The sequence below is a fragment of the Macaca mulatta genome, chromosome 6 (assembly GCF_049350105.2).
Source record: "Macaca mulatta isolate MMU2019108-1 chromosome 6, T2T-MMU8v2.0, whole genome shotgun sequence".
NCBI lineage: Eukaryota > Metazoa > Chordata > Mammalia > Primates > Cercopithecidae > Macaca > Macaca mulatta.
The window spans coordinates 148276409-148298641 of NC_133411.1; the positions used below are offsets into that span (position 1 = coordinate 148276409).

Sequence of the window (22233 nt, forward strand, 5' to 3'; positions counted from 1 at the left end):
CCCACCTCAGCCTCCGGAGGTAGCTGGGATGCAGGTGCACATAACTGTGCCTGGCTTGGGTTGCTGACTTCGGCACTTGGATGGGTGGAAGTGCTAGTGATGGAAATGGGAGCACTGGAAGTCTTGCTTCCATGCTCCTTCACTAAATAAAAATCTATTCATCTCTGTAGGAAGGGTGATTATATTTCACATCTCTCTTCCTCAGAGTTGCTTTCACTGACCCCTCAGACTGGGTTAAATTCCTTTGTTATAGAGTCTGTGGTCCCCTTGGTCTCCCTTTAGCTATTCATTGCACTGGGGAGCGCTGTGGAAAGCCTGGCCTTCCCATTAGATATGAGCTCCAGGAGTCTTGGTGCTGGGCCTCACCTGTTCCCTGACCCCCATCCCAAAAACCCAGCCCATCTGGCTCAGAATAAGTTCTCAATCATTGCTGAATTGAATCTCATCTCGCTTTCTTTTTCAAATGAAAGCTATCATTACCAGTTAGGATCATGTAAATATCATTTACTATATTTTTAAACCAAAACTTTCCTAAATATGGGCCACTAGGAACAAAGCCAGCAAGGAACTGGGATAACACCTGAATTTCTGAGGCTAAGTGTAGTTTTGATCTGTATATTGGCTGTGATGTACTGCAACTGCTGTTATCTGATAGAAAATGTGGAACTGATGCCAACAATGCTATCTTCTATTCTAAATGCAAATAATCCCACTGATGGGTGAGGGAAGACTGGAGCAGGCATCAAAAGCTTCTTTAGTCGGAAGTGGCTCCAAGGGAGTCAGGCGATGCGCAGTGCCCAAGGACGCCATGGGTAAAGGTAAAAGAACCAAGGAAAAGTAGCCATTCTTTTTATATAAAATTGTTTAATGTTTTTGTTAAAATACATTTAATCCAGATATAGTGGATGAGGTGGCTAGATTTTTTTCAAGATTCTTAGTCCACCAGGAGCTGATTCCATTTGTGTCATCCCTACTCTGGTCACAGAACATTCACATCTTCAATTCCAAATACTGAGCATGATGTAAATGATGTAATCAGTATCTAACACATGAGTATATACTTTCTTGGTGGTCACTGCATGCCATATCAACAGTGCAGCCTCAAAAAAAGATGTTTTGTAACTTGGCCCTTTCCAAAAATAAATATATTAGGACACTAAGCTCACACCTTAAATGAGGGCAGAATAAATAGGAATGAAGTGCAAGCTCCTGTGAGGAGCACTGCATGCAGATGAGGCACTTGCTTGTGTGGTGTGGCCAGCTGTAACAGAAAGTCACTGGAACCGCACAGTGCCTCCTCACAAAGCCCGTCCTGAGTATAAGGAGGAAAAAGAATGACACATAGTTTGACCAGGCTGCTAGAACCCATGTTCCAGTGGCATCTGAAGTTCACTGCATTTTCTTTTTTTTTTGAAACAGAGTCTCACTCTGTCACCCAGGCTGGAGTGTACTGCTGCAATCTCGGCTCACTGCAACCTCCGCCTCCCAGGCTCAAGCGATTCTCCTGCCTCAGCTTCCCGAGGAGCTGGGATTACAGACACCTGCTACCATGCCCGGCTAATTTTTGCATTTTTAATAGAGACGGGGTTTCACCATGTTGGCCAGGCTGATCTTGAACTCCTGACCTCAAACGATCTGTCTGCCTCAGCCTTTCAAAGTGTTGGGATTACAGGCATAAGCCACTGTGCCCGGCCAGTTCACTATATTTTCCAGCAGTTTCCAACAGAAAGCACAGCAGTGGCATTTCCTTACTGGTCACTGCTCCTGTGCTGTAAGGCCTGCGCTGGTCAAGGAAGCTTACACATCTCCTAGCTTGCGCAGATGAACTCTAGGGTTGCTAATCTGGGGACGTGGATTCCTTCAAGCTCTTAGTGATAAGAAGGATTTTCATCCTCCTTTCCTCACTGTCGATCATGCAGTAGAGAGAGCACCTTCATTTGAATGACAGCTTCAGTTTCTGCTTGAGCCTCAAGCCCTATTTCTGAGCCCTGCTCCTATCACACACGTCTCCAATCTGCAGTAATACTCAAAGAAACAGTCTAGAGCTGGGTGCCAAGCTCCAACAGCAAGAATAAGCCCTACCTAGTTATGTATGATCAGGAGATCTTCCAAAGGATGTAGGCAAGAGGAAAAAGCTTATTTTACCACCATGCAGACAACCCATCTAAAATATAACCCAGGAAATTATAGTTTAACAATATTCTGGATAGTATCAAATAGATAAATCCTTCAACCAAAAGCAAATATGGTTCCCTTGAGGAAAAACAGATGTGAATGTTGTGGTCTATTGGTAATAAATAAAACAGTATCATCAGTGCTATAAAAACAGACAATCAGCATGACATTTAATGGAGTTAGTTACTATTGCCTCTATTTAGTATCATCACAGATTACTCATCGCTGCCATGAAGTCCATAAAATGGGTGACTATCCAATTCCTGGCCATCGAGGACAGGGTCTTTTAATCTGTCAAGTCAGTTTCATTATGGCAAATTTTCTAGCAGAGGTTAGGGATGGGGAGAGGAGAGCTTTGATTTTTTTGTGTATATAAGAACTTTCCATAAGCCTGTTTAGCTCATGGACACATTTTACAATGTAACCTCCCTCAGTCACTCAGAAGGGATCAAGAAGGGGCCCCCAAAACCAGGAGGACAGACCTAGTTGGGTAGCAAAATCTGGCTATTTCTAGAAATGCTCCCTCTCCCTACAACTGAGCAGTTGTCCCCTACAAGCCACTAAAGCCCCCAATCTTTACCTGTGAACCCATCTCCTGACCCTGTGCAATGCCTGCAGAGGCATGGTAGGGAACAACCGTTCAGATGTTGGTGAGCCATGCTAGGCACGTCTGTGTAAATCATGGCCATGCATTGGGATGAAGAGACTTTACTTTGGAATCTGTTCTAATGTAGATGCTCTCTTTTTTTTTTTTTCTTTTCTTTTTTTGATACAGTCTCACTCTGTTGCCCAGGCTGGAGTGCAGTGGTGTGGTCTCAGCTAACTGAAATCTCCGCCTCGCAGGTTGCAGCGATTCTCATCAGAGAATGAGTAGCTGGGACTACAGGTGTATGCCACCACGCCTGGCTAATTTTTGTATTATTAGTAGAGATGGAGTTTCACCGTGTTGACCAGGCTGGTCTTGAACCCCTGACCTCAGGTGATTCACCTGCCACAGCCTCCCAAAGTGCTGGGATTACAGGCATGAGCTACTGCACCCGGCCGACTCTCTAACAGAAACTTTTCTTCCAATATGAAGGAAGCATGGAGAGTAGGCTACAGTCACTTAATGATCCTTCCAAGTTCAGAGTCATGATAATCCAGGCAGCTCAGCTCTACAGGAAGGCCCAGAACCACACAGCCCAGGCAGTGACTGAATTCTTTCTTGTCACCAGTGGGAGGGTTCCCTGCCTGTGATGGACCTCTTATTTTGTGTACAGAATTTATGTTAGACAGGGTCCTGCTCCTTAAAGAGCAGCAGGGACGTCCTGAATGGATTCAGGATTGCCACAGAAAGGGCGAGGTGTCATGGGGTGGGGCAGGACAGAGGCATCCTCGGGAAAGGTTCTGCTTCACCAGCCTGGCTAGAATCACCTGAGACATGAGGATGCTCTCTCCCACTTTCTACCTGACACGCAGCCTGCTGTCTCACTCTGCCACTATCAGCTGTATGACCTGTGTCCTCCTCTCTGGGCCAATGTTCTCATTCATAGAACCAGGGATAATACATCTACTTCAGAGTTGTGAGGAGGCTTAAGAAAATATGTGTGAGAGCCCCTGCTTTTATAGTAGGCACTCAATAAATGGAAAAAGCATCTCAAATCACAAACTATAGGATACCGGGTTAAACAAAGTGGCTACTGGGGCCAGTGCTAGACCCCCATATCCAGGGAGAGAGGATCTGTCCCCTGTATCTCTAGGCTTCAGCAAACAGCCTGGAGAAATGGCAATGCCTCCTCCTGGGTCTGACCATCTGCCTCTGTGGGATATAGGAACTCAGCCCAAGTGCGATGACACCAATGATGACACTGAGGAGAAATGACCGAAGGGACATTCGCTGGGTTCTATGATGGACTAGGGAGGCTTCATGGAGGAGATGAGGCTCGGTCTTGCTTTATACCTTCACCCTGGCCCCTGCCTCCGGATGCTGCTCAGTAGTTTTAATTTCTGGACCCTCTAAAAGAGAGAGGGTTAAGGAAATAAAGGAAACTCAAATCAGGCAGTTTGCTAATGCTACTGAGCAGAGATTGGAATAATAGAAAACTATTGACTACAATAGTTTAAATTTCTCCATATTCCCCTAGAAAATGGAAAGCTGGGCAGGAACATGTTCCAAAGGCTAAATCTTGGCAGAGATGATGACTCTAATGAAGGGAGAGGTATAATTCTTGGTAGACAGTGTAAATAACTAATATTAAGCTTTGGCTAAGCCTAGGAATGCCTGGGTCTTAAGACTTCACTGAAGAAAGGAAGAAGGAAGAAAACATGGATCTGCTCTGGGATGCCCTGAACTCCATTCACAGAGGCAGGGTAGGCATGGAGCAGGGAAACAGAATCCAATGCTTTGCCATTAATTTAACTTAGACGAACTCCTCCTGGGACCTGGAGTCACTCCCCAGGACGGATTCTGTGAGGACACGTCTGGCTCTCGTGCCCATGCTCCTGCCACTCTGCCCAACCAACGAACTTAGCAAATAGTAAAGTGTTCACCATTACCTAATTTTGTATTATAAAATGGAATCAGGAACATAAATAGGAACAAGTAGCAAAACCCCAGCCCTGCATAGGACCATTATCCTCTCAGCCACCTCTGCGTAGGCCAATGAGTTTGGAAAGTTTCTCACAGTTTTCAAGTTTCAGCGACTCTGCTTTCTGTTTCAATCGTTCATCTCTGTATAATCCTGCCAAATTTGTCAGCTCTGACTCTGAAAGATAAAAGAGGTAACCAGTTCATCAAGAGTTGAGCTCCTTTGTTTCATTTCAACATTTCTGGAGTCAAAGCTCCTTTTACTTCATTTCAAGCTTTTTCTTTCAATTAAATGTAAGAAACATTTACTCATTTATTCACAAAACACATCTGAGGCACTAGACCAGGTGTGGAGGATTAAAGGGCACCTGTGACCCTGCAGTCCAACAGTATCTGTGCTGTCTTATAAAAGCACTGAACTTAGTTCTTACCAAGAAAACATTTGGCACCAGACTTAGGAAACCTGCGCGTGTGCAGTGAGACCGCACCACAGCCTCCTACAAGTGGGATTCCGACGGCAGCTGGGAGAGAATGGAGTCCAGTGGCCTATTCCTGCCATCTGAAACAGACAGCTGCTCTATTCTTCTCCTGCATTGCTGCATCATAACTCACATGTGCGAAGGCACACAGAGCCTACTGCTGCCAGGTGTGCGTCTACACAAGGCCAGGGCGCTACTGGCATTCTTCATTTCCTCACCACATGTGGGGTCCCCAACTCAAAGGCCAAAGGCAGCTGGGCCTTTTTAAAAGTTGAATCATCTGGATCTGGTGACCTTTGTCTCCTTGACTAAAGGAATTTCATTTTCTCTTCATGGTGGAGAAGGTCATTCTATTTTTAACCAGAATATAATCTCTATGTTTCCTGACTCAACGGTGGTTTGGCTGCCTCTATTTTTTATTCTTTTGTGAGGTTTCAGGCATACTCAGGGAGGAATGCCTGAAAAGCACCTTTAGAGACGTATTGCATATTAACAGGATGGCATGCTTGGATGTGGTGTGTGGCTTCTGAAAGCCTCTGACAGCAGGCAGCTACTCAGTGTTTAAAGGACCAGACTTGTAAAAATGCTATTTTAATTGTTTTGAAATCTGCCTATCCATTCTTAATCGTCTTGCTGACAGATTTTGTTTTTCTTGGTGGAACGAAAGACACCTGTCTGATTAATCAGCAAACTGCCTGGAAACAGGAATTATTATTTAGCCAGGGGGAACAATGGGCATTGCTTTCTGAATACGTTTCTGTCAACACAAAACACTGTCTGGCATTTCTGCTCACAATGATGCTATTTACCCCCAAGTAAGGCCCAAAGTGCAGATTAAATGCAGGACTCCAGGGTGAGGGGTGGATATGCATAAAAACCCTCCCTCTACAATGGAGGCCAAACAGCCTGGGCTGTAGCCCAGCAGTTGCTTGGCAAGCAGTGGGTCTCCCAGGCTCCAGAACAATGTGCTCTCCCTGCTCGGTGAGGGTGCCTGCAGTGCCTGCTAGCCAGGGCTTGTCTTGGCACAGTCACCCTTGCAGGTGATGGGGCTTCATGGAGGATCATGGGCCGTATCCAAATGAAAGCTCTCTGCTCCTGCATCCTGCCCAGGGCTCGCCACTAACTCCAATCTCAGGCTTCCTTGGCCTGTGGGTAACCTCTGCCCAGGAGGCCTCTGTGAAGTCAGTCTGTGCCTTTAGTCCTCTGGAGTCACAGTTACACCAGTATTGAAACAGATTCTGTGGTTTTGCTTTTCTTTGAAATTATTTCCTTAGGTTTTTCATTCGCTCAGCTTTTCTAAATGCCTCATTCCCTGAAATCTTGTTCCAGGAAACATTAAGGGCTAGTGACTCTTTATATTTTCTACATTGAAGGCCACTTCAACAAGCTGATGAAAGATAACTGCTTTTCTCAAAATATCACATTGCTTTTCATAAAGCTCACTGAAACCAGCTCAGAGACCCCTGCTCCACAGCAAGGACCTTGTACAAGGTTAGTGTTTCAAGGAACCGTGTCCCACATCCCCACTACCAAGCTCAGAGCAACTTCTCTCTAAATTGCCAGTGAATCCTTTCATCCTTCAATGAACAAAGGGTCAACTTCAAGAATATGCTGCTTTTGACAAATTCTGTTAATATTCAATAACTTCTAAGCAATGTAAAAAAATTTTGGGGAATGGCAGGTTCCAGAGAATACCTTTTCTTCTTAGCAGAAAGTTCCCCTTCCTCTGAATGTCACTATAACAGATGGACAGAGCATTGAGCCTTAAAGATAAACTGACTCAGGCAAATTGCCAAGAGAAGCAAGACCCAGAACCTCTCCCAAGAACATGCTGCAAAAGAGCCCAGATTGGTCTCGACAGCTGAAAGACTGCAACGGATCCCAACTGCCCTCATGATCCAGCCCCATGAGATGGTACTGCATCCAGTCTACAGTGCAAAGCCAGGTAAAGCCAGGACTCCACCAGACATTAGGCACTTTCTATGTGCCAGACACTGTGCTAAGAGTTACACCCATGCCATCTTCCATCACCCACATAACCTTTCCCGGAGGAAGTGGACTCTATGCCCATTTCAAAGCCTAAGCTTCTACCCACTAGGTTATCCTACTCAAGGGTGTGGAAAGAAGTGCTCCTCTGTCAGTCCAGGCCAGGACCTCAGCTCAGCTCGGCTAGGCCAAGAGGCAGTTCCTGCCTGCTACTTTCGTTCAGCCTAGCCTCGTGGTGTGGCCACTTGCTCTGGCATCAGGTTTACTATCTAGATGCAGCTGCGAATAAGTAAACAGGACAATTAGTGTTTATAGTAAGGGATTGCTCATAAAAGTTTACCCAGATTGGCAGGGTGTGGTGGCTGACGCCTGTGATCCCAGCACTTTGGGAGGCCGAGGTGGGTGGATTACTTGAGGTCAGGAGTTCGAGACCAGCCTGACCAACACGGTGAAACCCCCTGTGATCCCAGCACTTTGGGAGGCCGAGGTGGGCAGATTACTTGAGGTCAGGAGTTTGAGACCAGCCTGACCAACATGGTGAAACCCCATCTCTACTAAAAACTAAAAAAATTAGCCAGGCATGGTGGCATGTGCCTGTAGTCCCAGCCACTCGGGAGGCTGAGGCAGGAGAATTGCTTGAACCCGGGAGGTGGAGGTTGCAATGAGCCGAGATTGCACCACTATACTCCAGCCTGGGTGACAGAGTGAGACTGTCTCAAAAAAAAAAAAAAAAAAAAAAAAAAGTTTACCCAGATTAAGCATTCTAAGGAAGAGCAGAGAAAATAAATGAACCAAAGATTTAAAAAGTCAATGGCTAACCTTGCTAAAAACAGTTTGCATTTGGTATTTTGCCAAGAGTGAACTTTGTTCTCAAGTGGGTTTATTTTTACAACCTCCAAGTGCTAAATTTAACCTTGTTGGCTGCACTTGCTGCTGGATTCAGAGGGCAGATGCTGCTTGTTCTCAAATGGCACTTGGGTTGTGTGCAGGCTCTGCATAGCCACTGTACTTAAATGCCAGAAATAGATTTGTAAGGGGTTTGTGCTGATAATCCCCATTTCAAACTTGTGGGTACACACTTCATGCTTACTCACTGGATTTTTTTTTTTTTTTTTTTTTTTTTTTTTGAGATGGAGTCTCGCTCTGTCACCCAGGCTGAAGTGCAGTGGCATGATCTTGGCTCACTGCAACCTCTGCCTCCTGGGTTCAAGTGATTCTCTTGCCTCAGCCTCCCAAATAGCTGGAATTACAGGCGCGTGCCACCACTCCCAGCTAATTTTTGTATTTTCAGTAGAGACGGGGTTTCACCATGTGGCTAGGCTGGTCTCAAACTCCTGACCTCAGGTGATCCACCCTCCTTGGCCTCCCAAGGTGCTGGGATTACAGGCATGAGCCATAGTACCTGGCCACTCACTGGATTTTTATTTATACCTGGAGAGTGCTGAAGCTCTGAACTAGGCCTCGTGGGGATGGGGACAAAAGCTTAGAAACCACCTCTGGTGCAATCCTTACCATGTGCTCTTTGCATAATTCCAGCATCTTACTGCCATAGAGAAAGATGTGGGGCAGGGGGTGTCTGAAGAATGTGAAATGCAGATTTTCATCCAGTTCTTGCAGAAAGCAACAAAGTCAAAGCCCTCCCAGGACCCAGACAATAGGGACTTTCAGGACATATACTGGCTTTCACCTGATTTGGATCCATGTATATACTGCCTTTTTATTGAGACAGGATCTCGCTCTGTAGCCCAGGCTGGAGTGCAGTGGAGTGATCACAGCTCACTGTAGCCTCGATCTCCCAGGCTTGACCTCCTGAGTAGCTGGAACCACAGGCATGTGCTGCCACACCTGGCTTATTCTTATACTTTTTGTAGAGATGGGGTTCCCAGGCTGGTCTCAAACTCCTAGACTCAAGTGATCCTCCTGCCTCGGCCTCCCAAAGTGCCAGGACTATAGGCATAAGCTACCATGCCTGGCCTATATACTGCCTTTTAGTATGAGGCCTTTCTCCTGCTCCAAAATTCTTTCCTGATTTTTGATTCTTGTAAAATCTAGTTTAGCAATGGGGTAGAGTATTTCCTGAACCCTCAGTGCTTTTCAATAAAAATGGAATTTCCTTTTCCTATTTAATTTCCTCTTATATCCCAGAGTCACTGCTCACCAACTTCCTAATGTACTTTGAGAGAACAGTGGGACTTTGCCTTACAGAAATAGGGGGCAGAGACCAGGTCCCTAAGGGTGAGTTAGGACACTAACCCTGCTGTTGTTATTCACAATCTTCAGCATTTTCATTGTTTTCTACTCCTGAGAATCCTCTCTTCAAAAGACATTTGCTGAGCACCTGTTCTGAAGCAAGCACTGTGCCAGGGCCCTGAGACACAAAATTAGTAAGACCAAGTTCTTATTCCCAGAGAGCCCATAGTCTTGCAGGGGAGACTGACATATATCTCTGGAACTCTAACACTGTGTGATTGGTACTATGTTAGCAGGTTGAACAAAGTGCTTTAAGAACACAGAGGAAGGAGAGTTTAACTTGAGGGCGGAGTTGGGAGTGTGTGATGGTCACTGAGGGCTTAGCAGCACTGTGACCAACGAGCTAATTTTATCAGACTCCATTAGATATTTAATGATACTCAGTAATAAGGCTTTAGAAATGAGTCAGAATTTGCTTTTTAAACATGAGCCAAAACTTCAGTTAAAAGGGTAGCCCCTGAAAAATAAAAAAGAAAATAAAAATAACCAAAACCAAGTTTGAGAAGACACAGTCACTAATGCAGTGTGTGTGTAGAATTCAAGTGGGACCAAAGGTGAAGCTGTTGGCTGAGACCGGGCTGCCCCTTCTGCAGACACTCCTTAGTAATACTTGCTGGAGCTGTAAGCCAGTGGCAGACGCTGTCATCCCCACTGTCTCCAGAAAGGGAAATAGGGGGGAAGGCCTGCCACACCCAAAGGGGCAGACCCAGGGGGTCACTTTTGTTCTGTGTGGCCACAACCAGCTGGAGGTGAGGGTAGGGGACACCTCATTCAATACCAGAAACCTCTAAACCTTTGTTCTGGTTCAAAAAGTAAGGCTGGCTCAATCAGATTTCCCTCTACAGAGTGTGGAATTGGGAAACTGTGGACCAAATCAGCAAGCACCAAGAACTTAACGGAGGTGTGTGCTGCAGAAAGGGGCACTGACTGGTGAGGCTGGGGAATTTGAGAGAGTGATAAGGAGGGTGGCAACTACTGTAAACCATGGCAAACAACGTTATGAAAAAGGGAAACTGGAAGAAAGAAAGGAAGGCAGCTGGTGGGGAGAAGAGAGGGGGCAGATGGGCAGAGAGGTAGAGACCCAAAGAGAGACGGGCATATAGACAGGTGACTAGCGCCACCTAAATTCCTGATTGCCAAGTCCTGGCCACATGTATCCTGTCAATAAATTTCCCCCACTTTTTTGTAGTATCCTGAATGGCCTCTGTCCTCTGACTCTGTTCACATAAACATGTGTAGCCCCAAACAAGAAGAGAGGAGGGATCAGGAGGCTGGGGGTGCCTCCTGCCAGGAACCACGGCCACCGGCTAATGCCCCTTTTGCAGCATCTTACTTTGTTGTTTCTCCTTCCAACAACTAGTCTGGATATAATCAATGTAATCCTTCTCTATTGTCTTCTCCAGGTCATGCAGAGAAGCTCCTCTGTAGGCCTTGTCAAAGTTTTTATCCACAAAGTAAGGCACCTGCAGGTTCTGAGTTTCTCTAGAAATGGTGTAGCCCAAGGTCCTGAAACAAGGAGAGAGAGGCTCATGTGAGCTCATAATATTTGGCAATATTACTCTTAGCACTGACCTCACAGATATCATCACCATCATCTGCTCACAGAGCAGAGGTAGATATCATTTTCTAATGTACCCAACACTTCTTATATCCTTAGCAAAATTATACGTATAACATCATCATAATTGTATTATGTAAGCACGTTCATACCATGAATTCAGCTTCAGCATAGTTTATTCTCTTAAAAGACTCACCTCTCTTTTACTGCTCTCTGTGCTAAAAGAGAATGCTGAATGCTTAAAACAAACAATTTTTATGTTGTGTAGGATCTAGTATGGTACCTGACAGAGTAGGTTATTATAAATGCTGGTTGAATGAACTGATTATGTTATATAGCAAATTAAAAAACAGATAGCTCACACCAACCTAGAAGCAATATTTTGGACATGATAAAAAGTACTTCGCACATAGCTGCTAACTGAGAAATGCAAGAAACTCAGACAAAATATTTCTTTTTTTTTTTTTTTTTGGAGACGGAGTCTCGCTCTGTCGCCCAGGCTGGAGTGCAGTGGCCGGATCTCAGCTCACTGCAAGTTCCGCCTCCCGGGTTCACGCCATTCTCCTGCCTCAGCCTCCCGAGTAGCTGGGACTACAGGCGCCCGCCACCTCGCCCGGCTAGTTTTTTGTATTTTTTAGTAGAGACGGGGTTTCACCGTGTTAGCCAGGATGGTCTCGATCTCCTGACCTCGTGATCCGCCCGTCTCGGCCTCCCAAAGTGCTGGGATTACAGGCGTGAGCCACCGCGCCCGGCCCAAAATATTTCAATGATGCTTCAGAGCTAACTCTCTGTGGGTCCAAGGCATCCAATGGTATCTGGTGCTCAGCAACATTAAGAGTACTGAGCTGACTAAATTCTAACCGTAAGGAAATACAGAAGGGACCTCAAACTCAAGTTAAAACAATGTGGCCTGGCGCGGTGGCTCACGCCTGTAATCCCAGCACTTTGGGAGGCCGAGACGGGTGGATCACGAGGTCAGGAGATCGAGACCATCCTGGCTAACACGGTGAAACCCCGTCTCTACTAAAAATACAAAAAATTAGCCGGGCGCGGTTGTGGGCGCCTGTAGTCCCAGCTACTCGGGAGGCTGAGGCAGGAGAATGGCGTGAACCCGGGAGGCGGAGCTTGCAGTGAGCCGAGATCGCTCCACTGCACTCCAGCCTGGGGGACAGAGCGAGACTCCGTCTCAAAAAAAAAAAAAAAAAAAAAAAAAAAGTTAAAACAATGTGACAGAAATGTGTAGAATCCAAGATGGTTTTCTTCAAACTGGACAAATTCTACTTAAAGGGGCTACATTTTATTTGGCCTTTTCCCGGCCCTCTCCTTAGATCCTCTCTAATTAGAGTAAGAGCCGAGGCCATGACTGCTCTCCCCTCACTCTAAGGGGTTGGGGGATCTTACAGAGCAGGTCCGTGCTTACCCCGCGGGCCTCACAAGAAAGAAAGCTGAAGTGCCATATGGAAAAACATGAGAAGCTGGGAAACAGAGGAAATCGGTGTGTGACCTGATGGCAAAAACCTCTCTCTGAAGGCTGGGCGCAGTGGCTCATGACTGTAATCCCAGCACTTTGGGAGGCCAAGACAGGTGGACATCAGGTGTTTGAGACCAGCCCAGCCAACATGGTGAAACCCAGTCTCTACTAAAAAATACAAAAATTAGCCAGGTGTGGTGGCACATGCTTATAATCCCAGTTACTCAGGAGGCTGAAGCATGAGAATCACTCGAACCCGGAGGAAGGAGATTACAGTGAGCCAAGATTGCACCACTGCACTTCAGCCCGGAAGCCTGGGCAACAGAGCAAGACTGCCTCAAAAATAAAAACAACAACAAAAAACCTCTCTTTCAGCCTCAGCTTCGCTCTCTGTAAAAGGAAAATACTAGCTGGGCCCAACAGCTCAAGCCTGTAATCCCAGCACTTTGGGAGGCCGAGGTGGGTGGATCACCTGAGGTTAGGAGTTCAAGACTAGCCTGGCCAACATAGTGAAACCCTGTCTCTACTAAAATATAAAAATTAGCCGGGTGTGGTGGTGTGTGCCACCTGTAATCCCAGCTACTCAGGAGGTTGAGGCACAAGAATTGCTTGACGGGGAGATGGAGGTTGAAGCGAGCCCAGATTGCACCATGGCACTCCAGCCCAGGTGACAGAGCGAGACTCTGTCTCAAAAAAACAAAAACAAACAAAAAAGGAAAATACTGACCTGGATTGACCTGGAATGATGGTCTTCAGTCTACAGTGATCACTGACAAAGACTCTTCCTGTTATGTATTGTCTAATAAATTCTACTTTTAAAAGATTTTTTCCCACTAAACTATAATCATGAACAATAATTTATTATTCATTACTAACAAAAAAGATAATCTAGTGATTCTCAAACCTCAGTGTGGACCAGGATAATCTGGAGGGTTTGCTAAAACTCAGGCTTCTGGTCCTACCCCCAGAGCCTCTAATTCAATGGATTTGGAGGGGCCCTAGAATCTGCCTTTCTAACATGTTGCCTGTTGATACTGATGATGGCTGGTCTGGGGACCAAACTTTGGAAACTGAATCAACTGAAATAATTAATTGAAGAAATTTTAAAAAATCCTATCAGAGTTTATAATCTGTATGCAAAAAGCATTACAAGGAATTTCTCTATCTTCAACAAAAACAAAAAAATTGAAAATAATCACTTGATCCCCATTATGAATACTATGCTCCGAGACCCACAGGGTCCAGCAATCCTATCAACAGCTCAACAGAGTCTTTCTAACTCTACCATGGTGTGATAATGTGTTCATCTAAACCTTAAATTCTACTGATCCTTCAAAAACCAGCTACTGCTGTTCTGCAGCTGACCAGATGATGTCACTATAGAACAAAACAATCTATTTCCTGAGGCACACAGGAGACTGCTTCAGTATTTTTGAGTCTCAGCACCATGACTACCCAGCTGTTCCTTTAAACATCAAATTGGTGTTTTCTACAGCAAAAGGTGAAATGAAATGTTAGTAATGTATCAGCAAAACCTTCAAGTCTTTCACCCCCAGACTGTTACTGAAAAAGATTGAGAAATATCAGACTTACGATTTATAGAACAGACTATATGGGGGATTAGTAGCCAGCAGCTGAGTAATGACAGATATAATCACAATCACAAGAACTGGAAGTAGCTGAATAAATGCAGAATATGTAGTCTGAAAAAGAAAAAAAAAAACTTGCTGTAAGTGCTTTTTTTTTTTTTTTTTTTTTTTTTTCTCCGTCGCCCAGGCTAGAGTGCAGTGGTGCGATCTCGGCTCACTGCAAGCTCTGCCTCTCAGGTTCATGCCATTCTCCTGCCTCAGCCTCCCGAGTAGCTGGGACTACAGACGCCTGCCACCACGCCCGGCTAATTTTTTTTGTATTTTTAGTAGAGATGGGGTTTCACCGCAGCCAGGATAGTCTCAATCTCCTGACCTCGTGATCCACCCACCTCGGCCTCCCAAAGTGCTGGGATTACAGGTGGGAGCTACTGCGCCTGGCCTGTAAGTGTTCTTTATCAATATAAAGCTTATTGAAAATAAGACAGTTGTCCCAAAGAAAATAACAAATTACCAATGCACTGCATAGGAGGATCCACAAAGCCCCAGGCTTTTCTGGGAAGGTTGTACTTTCAGCTGAGAAGTACAGGTTGGGCAGTCCTAATCAGAAAATTCAAAATCAAAAATGCTCCAAAATCTAAAACTTTTTGCGTACCAGGATGACACTCAAAAGAAAATGCTCGGCCGGGCGCGGTGGCTCAAGCCTGTAATCCCAGCACTTTGGGAGGCCGAGACGGGCGGATCACGAGGTCGGGAGATCGAGACCATCCTGGCTAACACGGTGAAACCCCGTCTCTACTAAAAAGTACAAAAAACTAGCCGGGCGAGGTGGCGGGCGCCTGTAGTCCCAGCTACTCGGGAGGCTGAGGCAGGAGAATGGCGTGAACCCGGGAGGCAGAGCTTGCAGTGAGCTGAGATCCGGCCACTGCACTCCAGCCTGGGCGACAGAGTGAGACTCTGTCTCAAAAAAAAAAAAAAAAAAAAAAAAAAAAAAAAAAAAAAGGAAATGCTCATTGGAGCATTTTGGATTTCAATTTTTTTTTTTTTTTTTTTTTGAGACATGGTCTTGCTCTGTCACCCAGGCTAGAGTATAGTGACACAAACATGGCTCACTGCAGCCTTGACCTCCTGGGTTCTGATGATTCTCTCACCTCAGCCTCCTGAGAAGCTGGGACCACAGGTGTATACTACCGTGTGCAGTTAATTTTAAAATTTTTGTAGAGACAAGATCTTGCCATGTTGCCCAGCTAGTCTCGAACTCCTAGGCTCAAGCAATCCTCCTGCCTCAGTCTCCCAAAGTGTTAGGATTACAAGTGTGAGCCACTGCACCCAGCCTCAGATTTTCAGATTAGGAATTGTCAAATGTATAATTGTATAATGCAAATATTCCAAAATCAAAAAAAAAAAAATCTGAAATCTGAAATACTACTTGTCTCATATACTTCAGATAAGGGATACTCAATCTATACCAAATAACCTTTATTCTCTCTGCTGAGCAGGCTGAAGGAGGCCCAACAACAACCTGGATTGACAGCCAGTAATCCCCCTGCAGCCCCATTAACAAGACCAATGAAGCAAACATCTCAAGGTAAACCTGCCCAGACTGTGCCTCTTACAGGAGTGGGGCTCTAGGAGCCAGGTTAGCATTATGCTTGGCCACAGCTGATGGACTGGGAGGACATCTAACTCTATAATCACATTTTCTCTCCTAGGAATCTGGGATTGAGACTCGTCACCCTTCACTTCTGTGTTGTCACTTTAAGGAAGAACACACACCATCAGGCACTGTAGACTAGCTATTTGCAAGGGGAAGTAGAACAAGCAAAGCTGCTTGGTGAAAACAAAACAGAGGCAAAGAGTGGCAGGAAAACTAGAGACAATCTGGGCCCAAAGAGTCCTGCAGAGCACAGCTGCTTGGGAGCCTGACAGTATCCCAGTTCTTTGTTCCTGTCTGTCATAAGGCCCAGCTGTGCTTCTTATCCTTGAGCTTCATGAGACTCCTTTGATCCCTTACCTTAAACCTCCTTTAGTTCTAAATATTTTGAAGAGAGTTCCTATTTTCTGCAGCCAAGAAAATTTTGAAGCCAGAGAGGGGCTCATGCCTGTAATCCCAGCACTTTGGGAGACCAAGGCAGGAGGATCACTTGAGTTCAGGAGTTCGTGACCAGCCTGGGAAACAGGGTGAGAACTAATCTCTACAAAAAATGAGCTGGGCATGATGGCATGCACCTATAGTCCCAGCTACATGAGAGGCGGAGGTGGGAGTATTGCTTAAGCCCTGGAGTTCGAGGTTGTAGTGAGCTGTGTTTGTACTATTATACTCCAGCGTGAGTGACAGTGAGACCCTCTCTCAAAAAAAAAAAGCCTTGATGAAGTCAGCCCCACAGGATTGCTGAGATCCTGGGAGAGCCCCCAAGAATGGGCAGAGGGAGGGGATACAATTCTGCCTATTTAGGCCAATTTTCCAGCTCTTCTCACCATTGCTTTTGCTTTCCTAAAGCACATCTTAGCAACATATCTCAAGTTCAACTTCTAAAATTTGATCATGTACCATCAAGGTTGGTCCAGTACAACTGTTTATGGGCAGCAGCACTCCTCCCTCCCTAGGTACCTGAGGTTTCTCTTCTTCCTCCTCCTTCTGAGTCTGTGTCCTCTCATGTCGGTGCCGTCGGCGGTAATAGTGAGCGTCATCTGTCACATTTGAAAACATATGAATATTTCCTGGAAAAGAAAGAGAAAGAAATACTTAGTATGGGATATGGCGAACACTCCTTCCTTGCCTTTTTCTTTTTTTTTGGAGACGGAGTTTTGCTCTGTTACCCAGGCTGGAGTGCAATGGCATGATCTCAGCTCACTGCAACCTCTGCTTCCTGGGTTCAAGTGATTCTCCTACCTCAGCCTCCTCAGTATTTGGGGTTACAGGCACCCGCCACCACGCCTGGCTAACTTTTGTATTTTTAGTAGAGATGGGGTTTCATCACATTGCAGGTTGGTCTCGAACTCCTGAACTCAAGTGATCCACCCACCTTGGCCTCCCAAAGTGCGTGAGCCACCGCACCCAATCCTTCCTTGTCTTTTTCAAGGTCCTTGTTCCCAGCTAGGTTTGTTAAGGATAGAGTATTGGCCTATTTTACCCAGTAGAAAAATAAGACAGTAGGCAAGCCAAGTGAACCAGCTGGAGCTAAAGTGTGCTGAGCTCTCCTGACTTCATTTAAATAGTCCTTTGCAACTAGTGAGAGAGAACCCCCAAAAGGCTAGAAGAGAGAGAGCATTTGGGCCATGAATCCTATTTGGCATGTTCACGTCTGCTTCCGTGCCCAATACCATATTGTGTCACTGGTATCTTTTAATAGCAACTCATAAAATTCAATTTACTTCCTGGGCATTGAATTATACCAACTTCCAACTTGCTGGGGGTACTTTCCTATCTTTTATCTTTGTAAGTGCTATTTTATAATAATAATAGGCATTTTGTTACTTATTTAAAAGGCACTTAAAAAATATCTAATCCTCACAGTGACCCTGTGAAGTAGGTATTATTAACAGCCCCATTTTTCAGGAGAGGAAACAGGGTCAGAGAAACTAAATGATCTGGTCAAAATTATGCACAGCTGGAGGCTGGAGACTTGCCTCAAACTCCTGCTCAACTGATTCCAAATCCTTGCTGTTTCCATCATTCCATTGTCCCTCTATTCAGATTTTCAAACAGGAGTTTGCTGAGAGCCATAAATAAAGAAATATGTTTAAGAATGATAATTTGGGGAGACTAACCTGTAGGAAAATGTCCTCCAAAGAAGACGTTGAATAGTTCTTCTGGAGTGATGTCAGCTTCAAAATCCCTGTAATAATTATAAGGTCTGGCTCGAGGGGCAGTGAAAGTCACCTGTTCATCTCCGTATTCATCATAGCGAAGTCTCTTATCAGGATTGCTCAGGACTGCAAATGCATTTCCTATTGCTGCAATCAACAAGAAACAGCACATGAGGACACAGTCTTTGCTATGGCTGAGAGTGATCACAGCAGCAGTGATGAAGAGCCTAGAGGTGACTCGTGCTGGACAACTTCTCAGGGGCCCAAGGAGAGGTGCTTGGGCCTAGAAAGTTCTTCAAAGTGCTTGCCCTTCAGGTTTTCCCTAATCGCCAGAAACAACATTGGAATCACAGGAATTAAGAACTACTGCTGAAGTGAGTTAACTCCCAATCAACAGTCCTGGAGTCATCCCAGCTGTCCTAGAAGTTAGGAATCCCCCCTCAGTTTGGGTTCCCAGTCACCACAAGTCCCAGGAATGTTGGGGAAATGTTCTCCAACTGGTCAGCACTCTCATTCATAAAAAATGTGTTCTGGCCAGGCACAGTGGCTCATGCCTGTAATCCCAGCACTTTGGGATCTTACAGTGAGCCAAGATCATGCCACTGCACTCCAGGCTGGGCAACAGAGTGAGACTTCGTCACACACACACTCACACACACACACACACACACACACACGAAGAGTGTTCTTTACTTTAAAAAAATTTTTTTTAGAGATGGGATCTTGTTACATTGCTGAGACTAGTCTCAGATTCCTGGCCTCAAGTGATCCTCCCACCTTGGCCTCCAAAAGTTTGGGATTATAGGTGTGAGCCACTGCATCTAGCCAAAACAGTGTACTTATTTCACTTGAGTGCAATGGTTTATGTTGGAAACAGTTCACACATCCATAGTGACATTCTAACTTGTAGTCAGAAAAATTTCCTGAATTCTACTCTGAAACAATCTTAATAAAAACCTTCCTGCCTGACTAAAAACAGTCTTCATCATAGTCTTATTTCAGTTAACTTTAGATAATTATTTTCTGAAATTAAGAAATGTATTTCCAATGTCTCAAGGAGGTTTCAAAGGCTGAATAATTACGTATGTTTACCAACATGTCTCCTTTCTATGTGCAAATGTGTGAACCTTGACCAATTTCATTTAAACATACAATCAGTAGCACCAATCAATACAAACCTCGAAAAAAAACCTTTTAAGGCATCCCCCACTCTCTACCTGTAATTTAGTCAACACTGTCAGAAACACAGTCAGAAAGAGTATTTCTTCATGATTCTTTTACCTGGGAAATTGTTAAATGTTTGCCTTGCCACTCTGTTACCCACAACTCTATATATACATATGTACATATATATTGTAATAAGTATACATTTATTTTGCTGAACCATTTGAAAGTAGGCCACAGATAATGTCACCTTCCCCTAAATACCTCAACATATATCTCCCAAGGAGAAAGACATTCTCCTATGTGATCACAACACCATTATCACAGCTAAGGAAATTAACATCAGTTATCATCCAATACATCCATGCAAGATCAAGTACTGCATTTAGTTTCTTTTAATCTAAAACTGTCCCCACCTTTTTTGTTTTTCATTATGTTAAATTTCTTGGAAGAACAGGTCAGTATTCTTGTAGAATATTTCATATTCTGATTGTTTCCTCATTATTAGATTCAGGTCAAACATTTTGGCAAGAATACCCCATAGGTGACAACAACCTAGCACTCAATGGCTTTAGAATTCACTGATGATCTCTGCCTGAAACAGTGACTTGGAGTGCAGTGGTGTAATCACAGCTCACTGCAGCCTTGACCTCTGGCTCAAGCAATCCTCCCACCTCAGCCTCCCAAGAAGCTGGGACTACAGGCACATGCTACCATGCCCGGCTAATTTTTTTTATTTTTATTTTTAGTAGAGATGAGGTCTCACTATGTTGCGTGGGCTGGTCTCAAACTCCTGAGCTCAAGCAATCCTCCTATCTCAGCCTCCCAAAGTGCTGGGGTTTACAGGTGTGAGCCACCATGCCTGGCCAGGTGAAGCTCTTAAGATTTGTATTCATGTGTTGGGTCCAAAATATTTTTAAAGAATGTATTTCTTTTTTTTTTTGAGATGGAGTCTCGCTCCTGTCGCACAGGCTGGAGTACAGTGACGTGATCTTGGCTCACTGCAACCTCTACCTCCCGGGTTGAAGCAATTCTCCTTCCTCAGCTTCCCGAGTAGCTGGGATTACGGGCGTGCACCACTGGGCCTGGGTAATTTTTGTATTTTTAGTAGAGAGGGGGTTTCACCATGTTGACCAGGCTGGTCTCAAACTCCTGACCTCAGGTGATCCACCCACCTCGGCCTCCCAAAATGCTAGGATTACAGGTGTGAGCCACTGCGCTCAGCCTAAAGAATATATTACTTAAAATATCATGGAGGACGGGCACAGTGGCTCACGCCTGTAATTTCAGCACCTTGGAAGGCCTAGGCAGGCAGACTACTTGAGCTCAGGAGTTTGAGATCAGCCAGAGCAACATGGCAAAACCTCGTCTCCACAAAAGATACAAAAATTAGCCAGGCATGGTGATGCTCACCCGTAGTCCCAGCTCCTTGGGAGGCTGAGGTGGGAGGATCACTAGAGCCTGGGAGGTGGAGGTTGCAGTGAGCTGAGATGTCACCACTGCACTCCAGCCTAGGTAAAATCAAGGGAGCTATGCTGATGATCACTATTTAAGAGGTGTGGCAGGGGGAAAAACCCTCCTTATGGCCTTATGAAACAACTATGGGGAAGGCTAAAAGCAACTTATTATGACCAATCATGACAAGGGCACCATTGAGCATTGGTTCAGGATCAGACCTTTGAAAGCATCTGTTGCTCCAGGAGCACAGTTCTTGTCAGGGTGAAATTTCAGGGCGAGTTTTCTGTAAGCTTTCTTAAGCTCTTCATCACTGGCATCTCGAGAAACTCCCAGAATTTCATAGTAATTTCTGCATTTCTTGATCCTAAAAAAATCAGAAACATGTATGTCTACAAAGGCCCCTTTTGTACAACTAACTGCAAGATAATACATTGATCCTCCCTCTAATCTGTGAGACCCAAAACAAACCTAGAAGAAAATTAGTGCACACGTTAATGAAACATTCAAATTCATTAACAATGTCCTTCTCCCATCCAGAACTTAATGCCTTTCAAAGTACTTTTACATCTACTATTTATTCTTCCTATATCCCTGCAAGGGAGTAGAACGAGTATGCCAATCCTTACACCAAGGTTCAGGCTAAGATCCTGAGAGATGAACCACAGGACAGCAAAGCCGGAAGAAACAGTTAATCACTCTGTTTGTTTATAATTTTTTCTCTCTTTTTCCTATGGCTATTTTTTAAACTGTGTTTTTTGTTTTGTTTTGTTTTTGAGACGGAGTCTTGCTCTTGTTGCCTAGGCTGGAGTGCAGTGGCGCAATCTCGGCTCACTGCAACCTCTGCCTCCTGGGTTCAAGCAATTCTCCTGCCTCTGCCTCCCGAGTAGCTGAGATTACAGGGATGCGCCACCAGGCCTGGCTAATTTTTGTATTTTTAGTAGAGATGGGGTTTCACCATGTTGGTTAGGCTGGTCTCAAACTCCTGACCTTGTGATATGCCCACCTTGGCCTCCCAAAGTGCTGGGATTACAGGTGTTAGCCACCGTGCCCAGCTAAACTGTGTTTTAAGAAAGTTAACATACACATGATAGAAGAAAAAGAGCCAACAGAACTAAAGTTTATACAGTAAAAATTCTCCTGCTTCATTATTTCCTGTCCCCCAGTATCCCACCACAGGGACAACCATCATTAGAAGTTTTGTATGGATCCTATGTACAGAGAGTACAGGTATAGTCCTCTCCATTTTTGTTCTTACCTAAATGGAAACATATTATAATCACTTTTCTACATCTTGCTTAAAAAAAAATTTATTTTGGGCTGGGCGTGGTGGCTCACACTTGTAATCCCAGTGCTTTGGGAGGCTGAGGCAGGAGGACTGCTTGAGGCCAAGAGCTTAAGGCCAGCCTGGACAGGATGGTAAGACCCTATCTCTATGAAAAATTTTAAAAAGTTAGCCAGGCATGGTGCCTTGTATCTGGAATTCTAGCTACTCAGGAGGCCAAAGCAGGTGGATCACTTAAGCCCATGAGTTTGAGGCTGCAGTGAGCTATGATTGTTCCACTACACTCTAGTCTGGGCAACAGAGCATGACCCTGTCTCTAAAAAACAAACAAACAAACAAACAAACAAAAAAGGATTGGAGATCAATCCTTAACAGATAAAGATAAGAAGTATAGAATAATAGTTTAGACTAGACAGTAGTTTAGAGTGGCAGTTCTGAACTTTTGATC

The 22233-nt window shown here is 44.9% G+C and overlaps 1 protein-coding gene across 3 annotated transcripts in view; it reads right to left on the reverse strand.

Moving 5' to 3' along the window:
- Window positions 1-22233, reverse strand: part of DNAJC18 (DnaJ heat shock protein family (Hsp40) member C18) — a 34378-nt gene that overhangs the window by 1716 nt on the left and 10429 nt on the right. Inside the window, exons 3-9 of one of the 3 annotated variants that reach the window (XM_077937088.1) lie at window positions 20722-20867; window positions 17843-18028; window positions 16683-16792; window positions 14079-14188; window positions 10790-10962; window positions 4839-4919; window positions 2362-4170 (exon numbers count right to left, since the gene is read on the reverse strand). In XM_077937088.1, the coding sequence (XP_077793214.1) occupies window positions 4169-4170; window positions 4839-4919; window positions 10790-10962; window positions 14079-14188; window positions 16683-16792; window positions 17843-18028; window positions 20722-20867 (808 nt within the window). In that variant the 3' untranslated portion in view covers window positions 2362-4168. Of the gene's footprint in view, window positions 1-2361; window positions 4171-4692; window positions 4920-10789; window positions 10963-14078; window positions 14189-16682; window positions 16793-17842; window positions 18029-20721; window positions 20868-22233 lie in introns of those variants that run through there. The other 2 variants (XM_015141004.3, XM_077937087.1) reach the window with 2 other exon arrangements.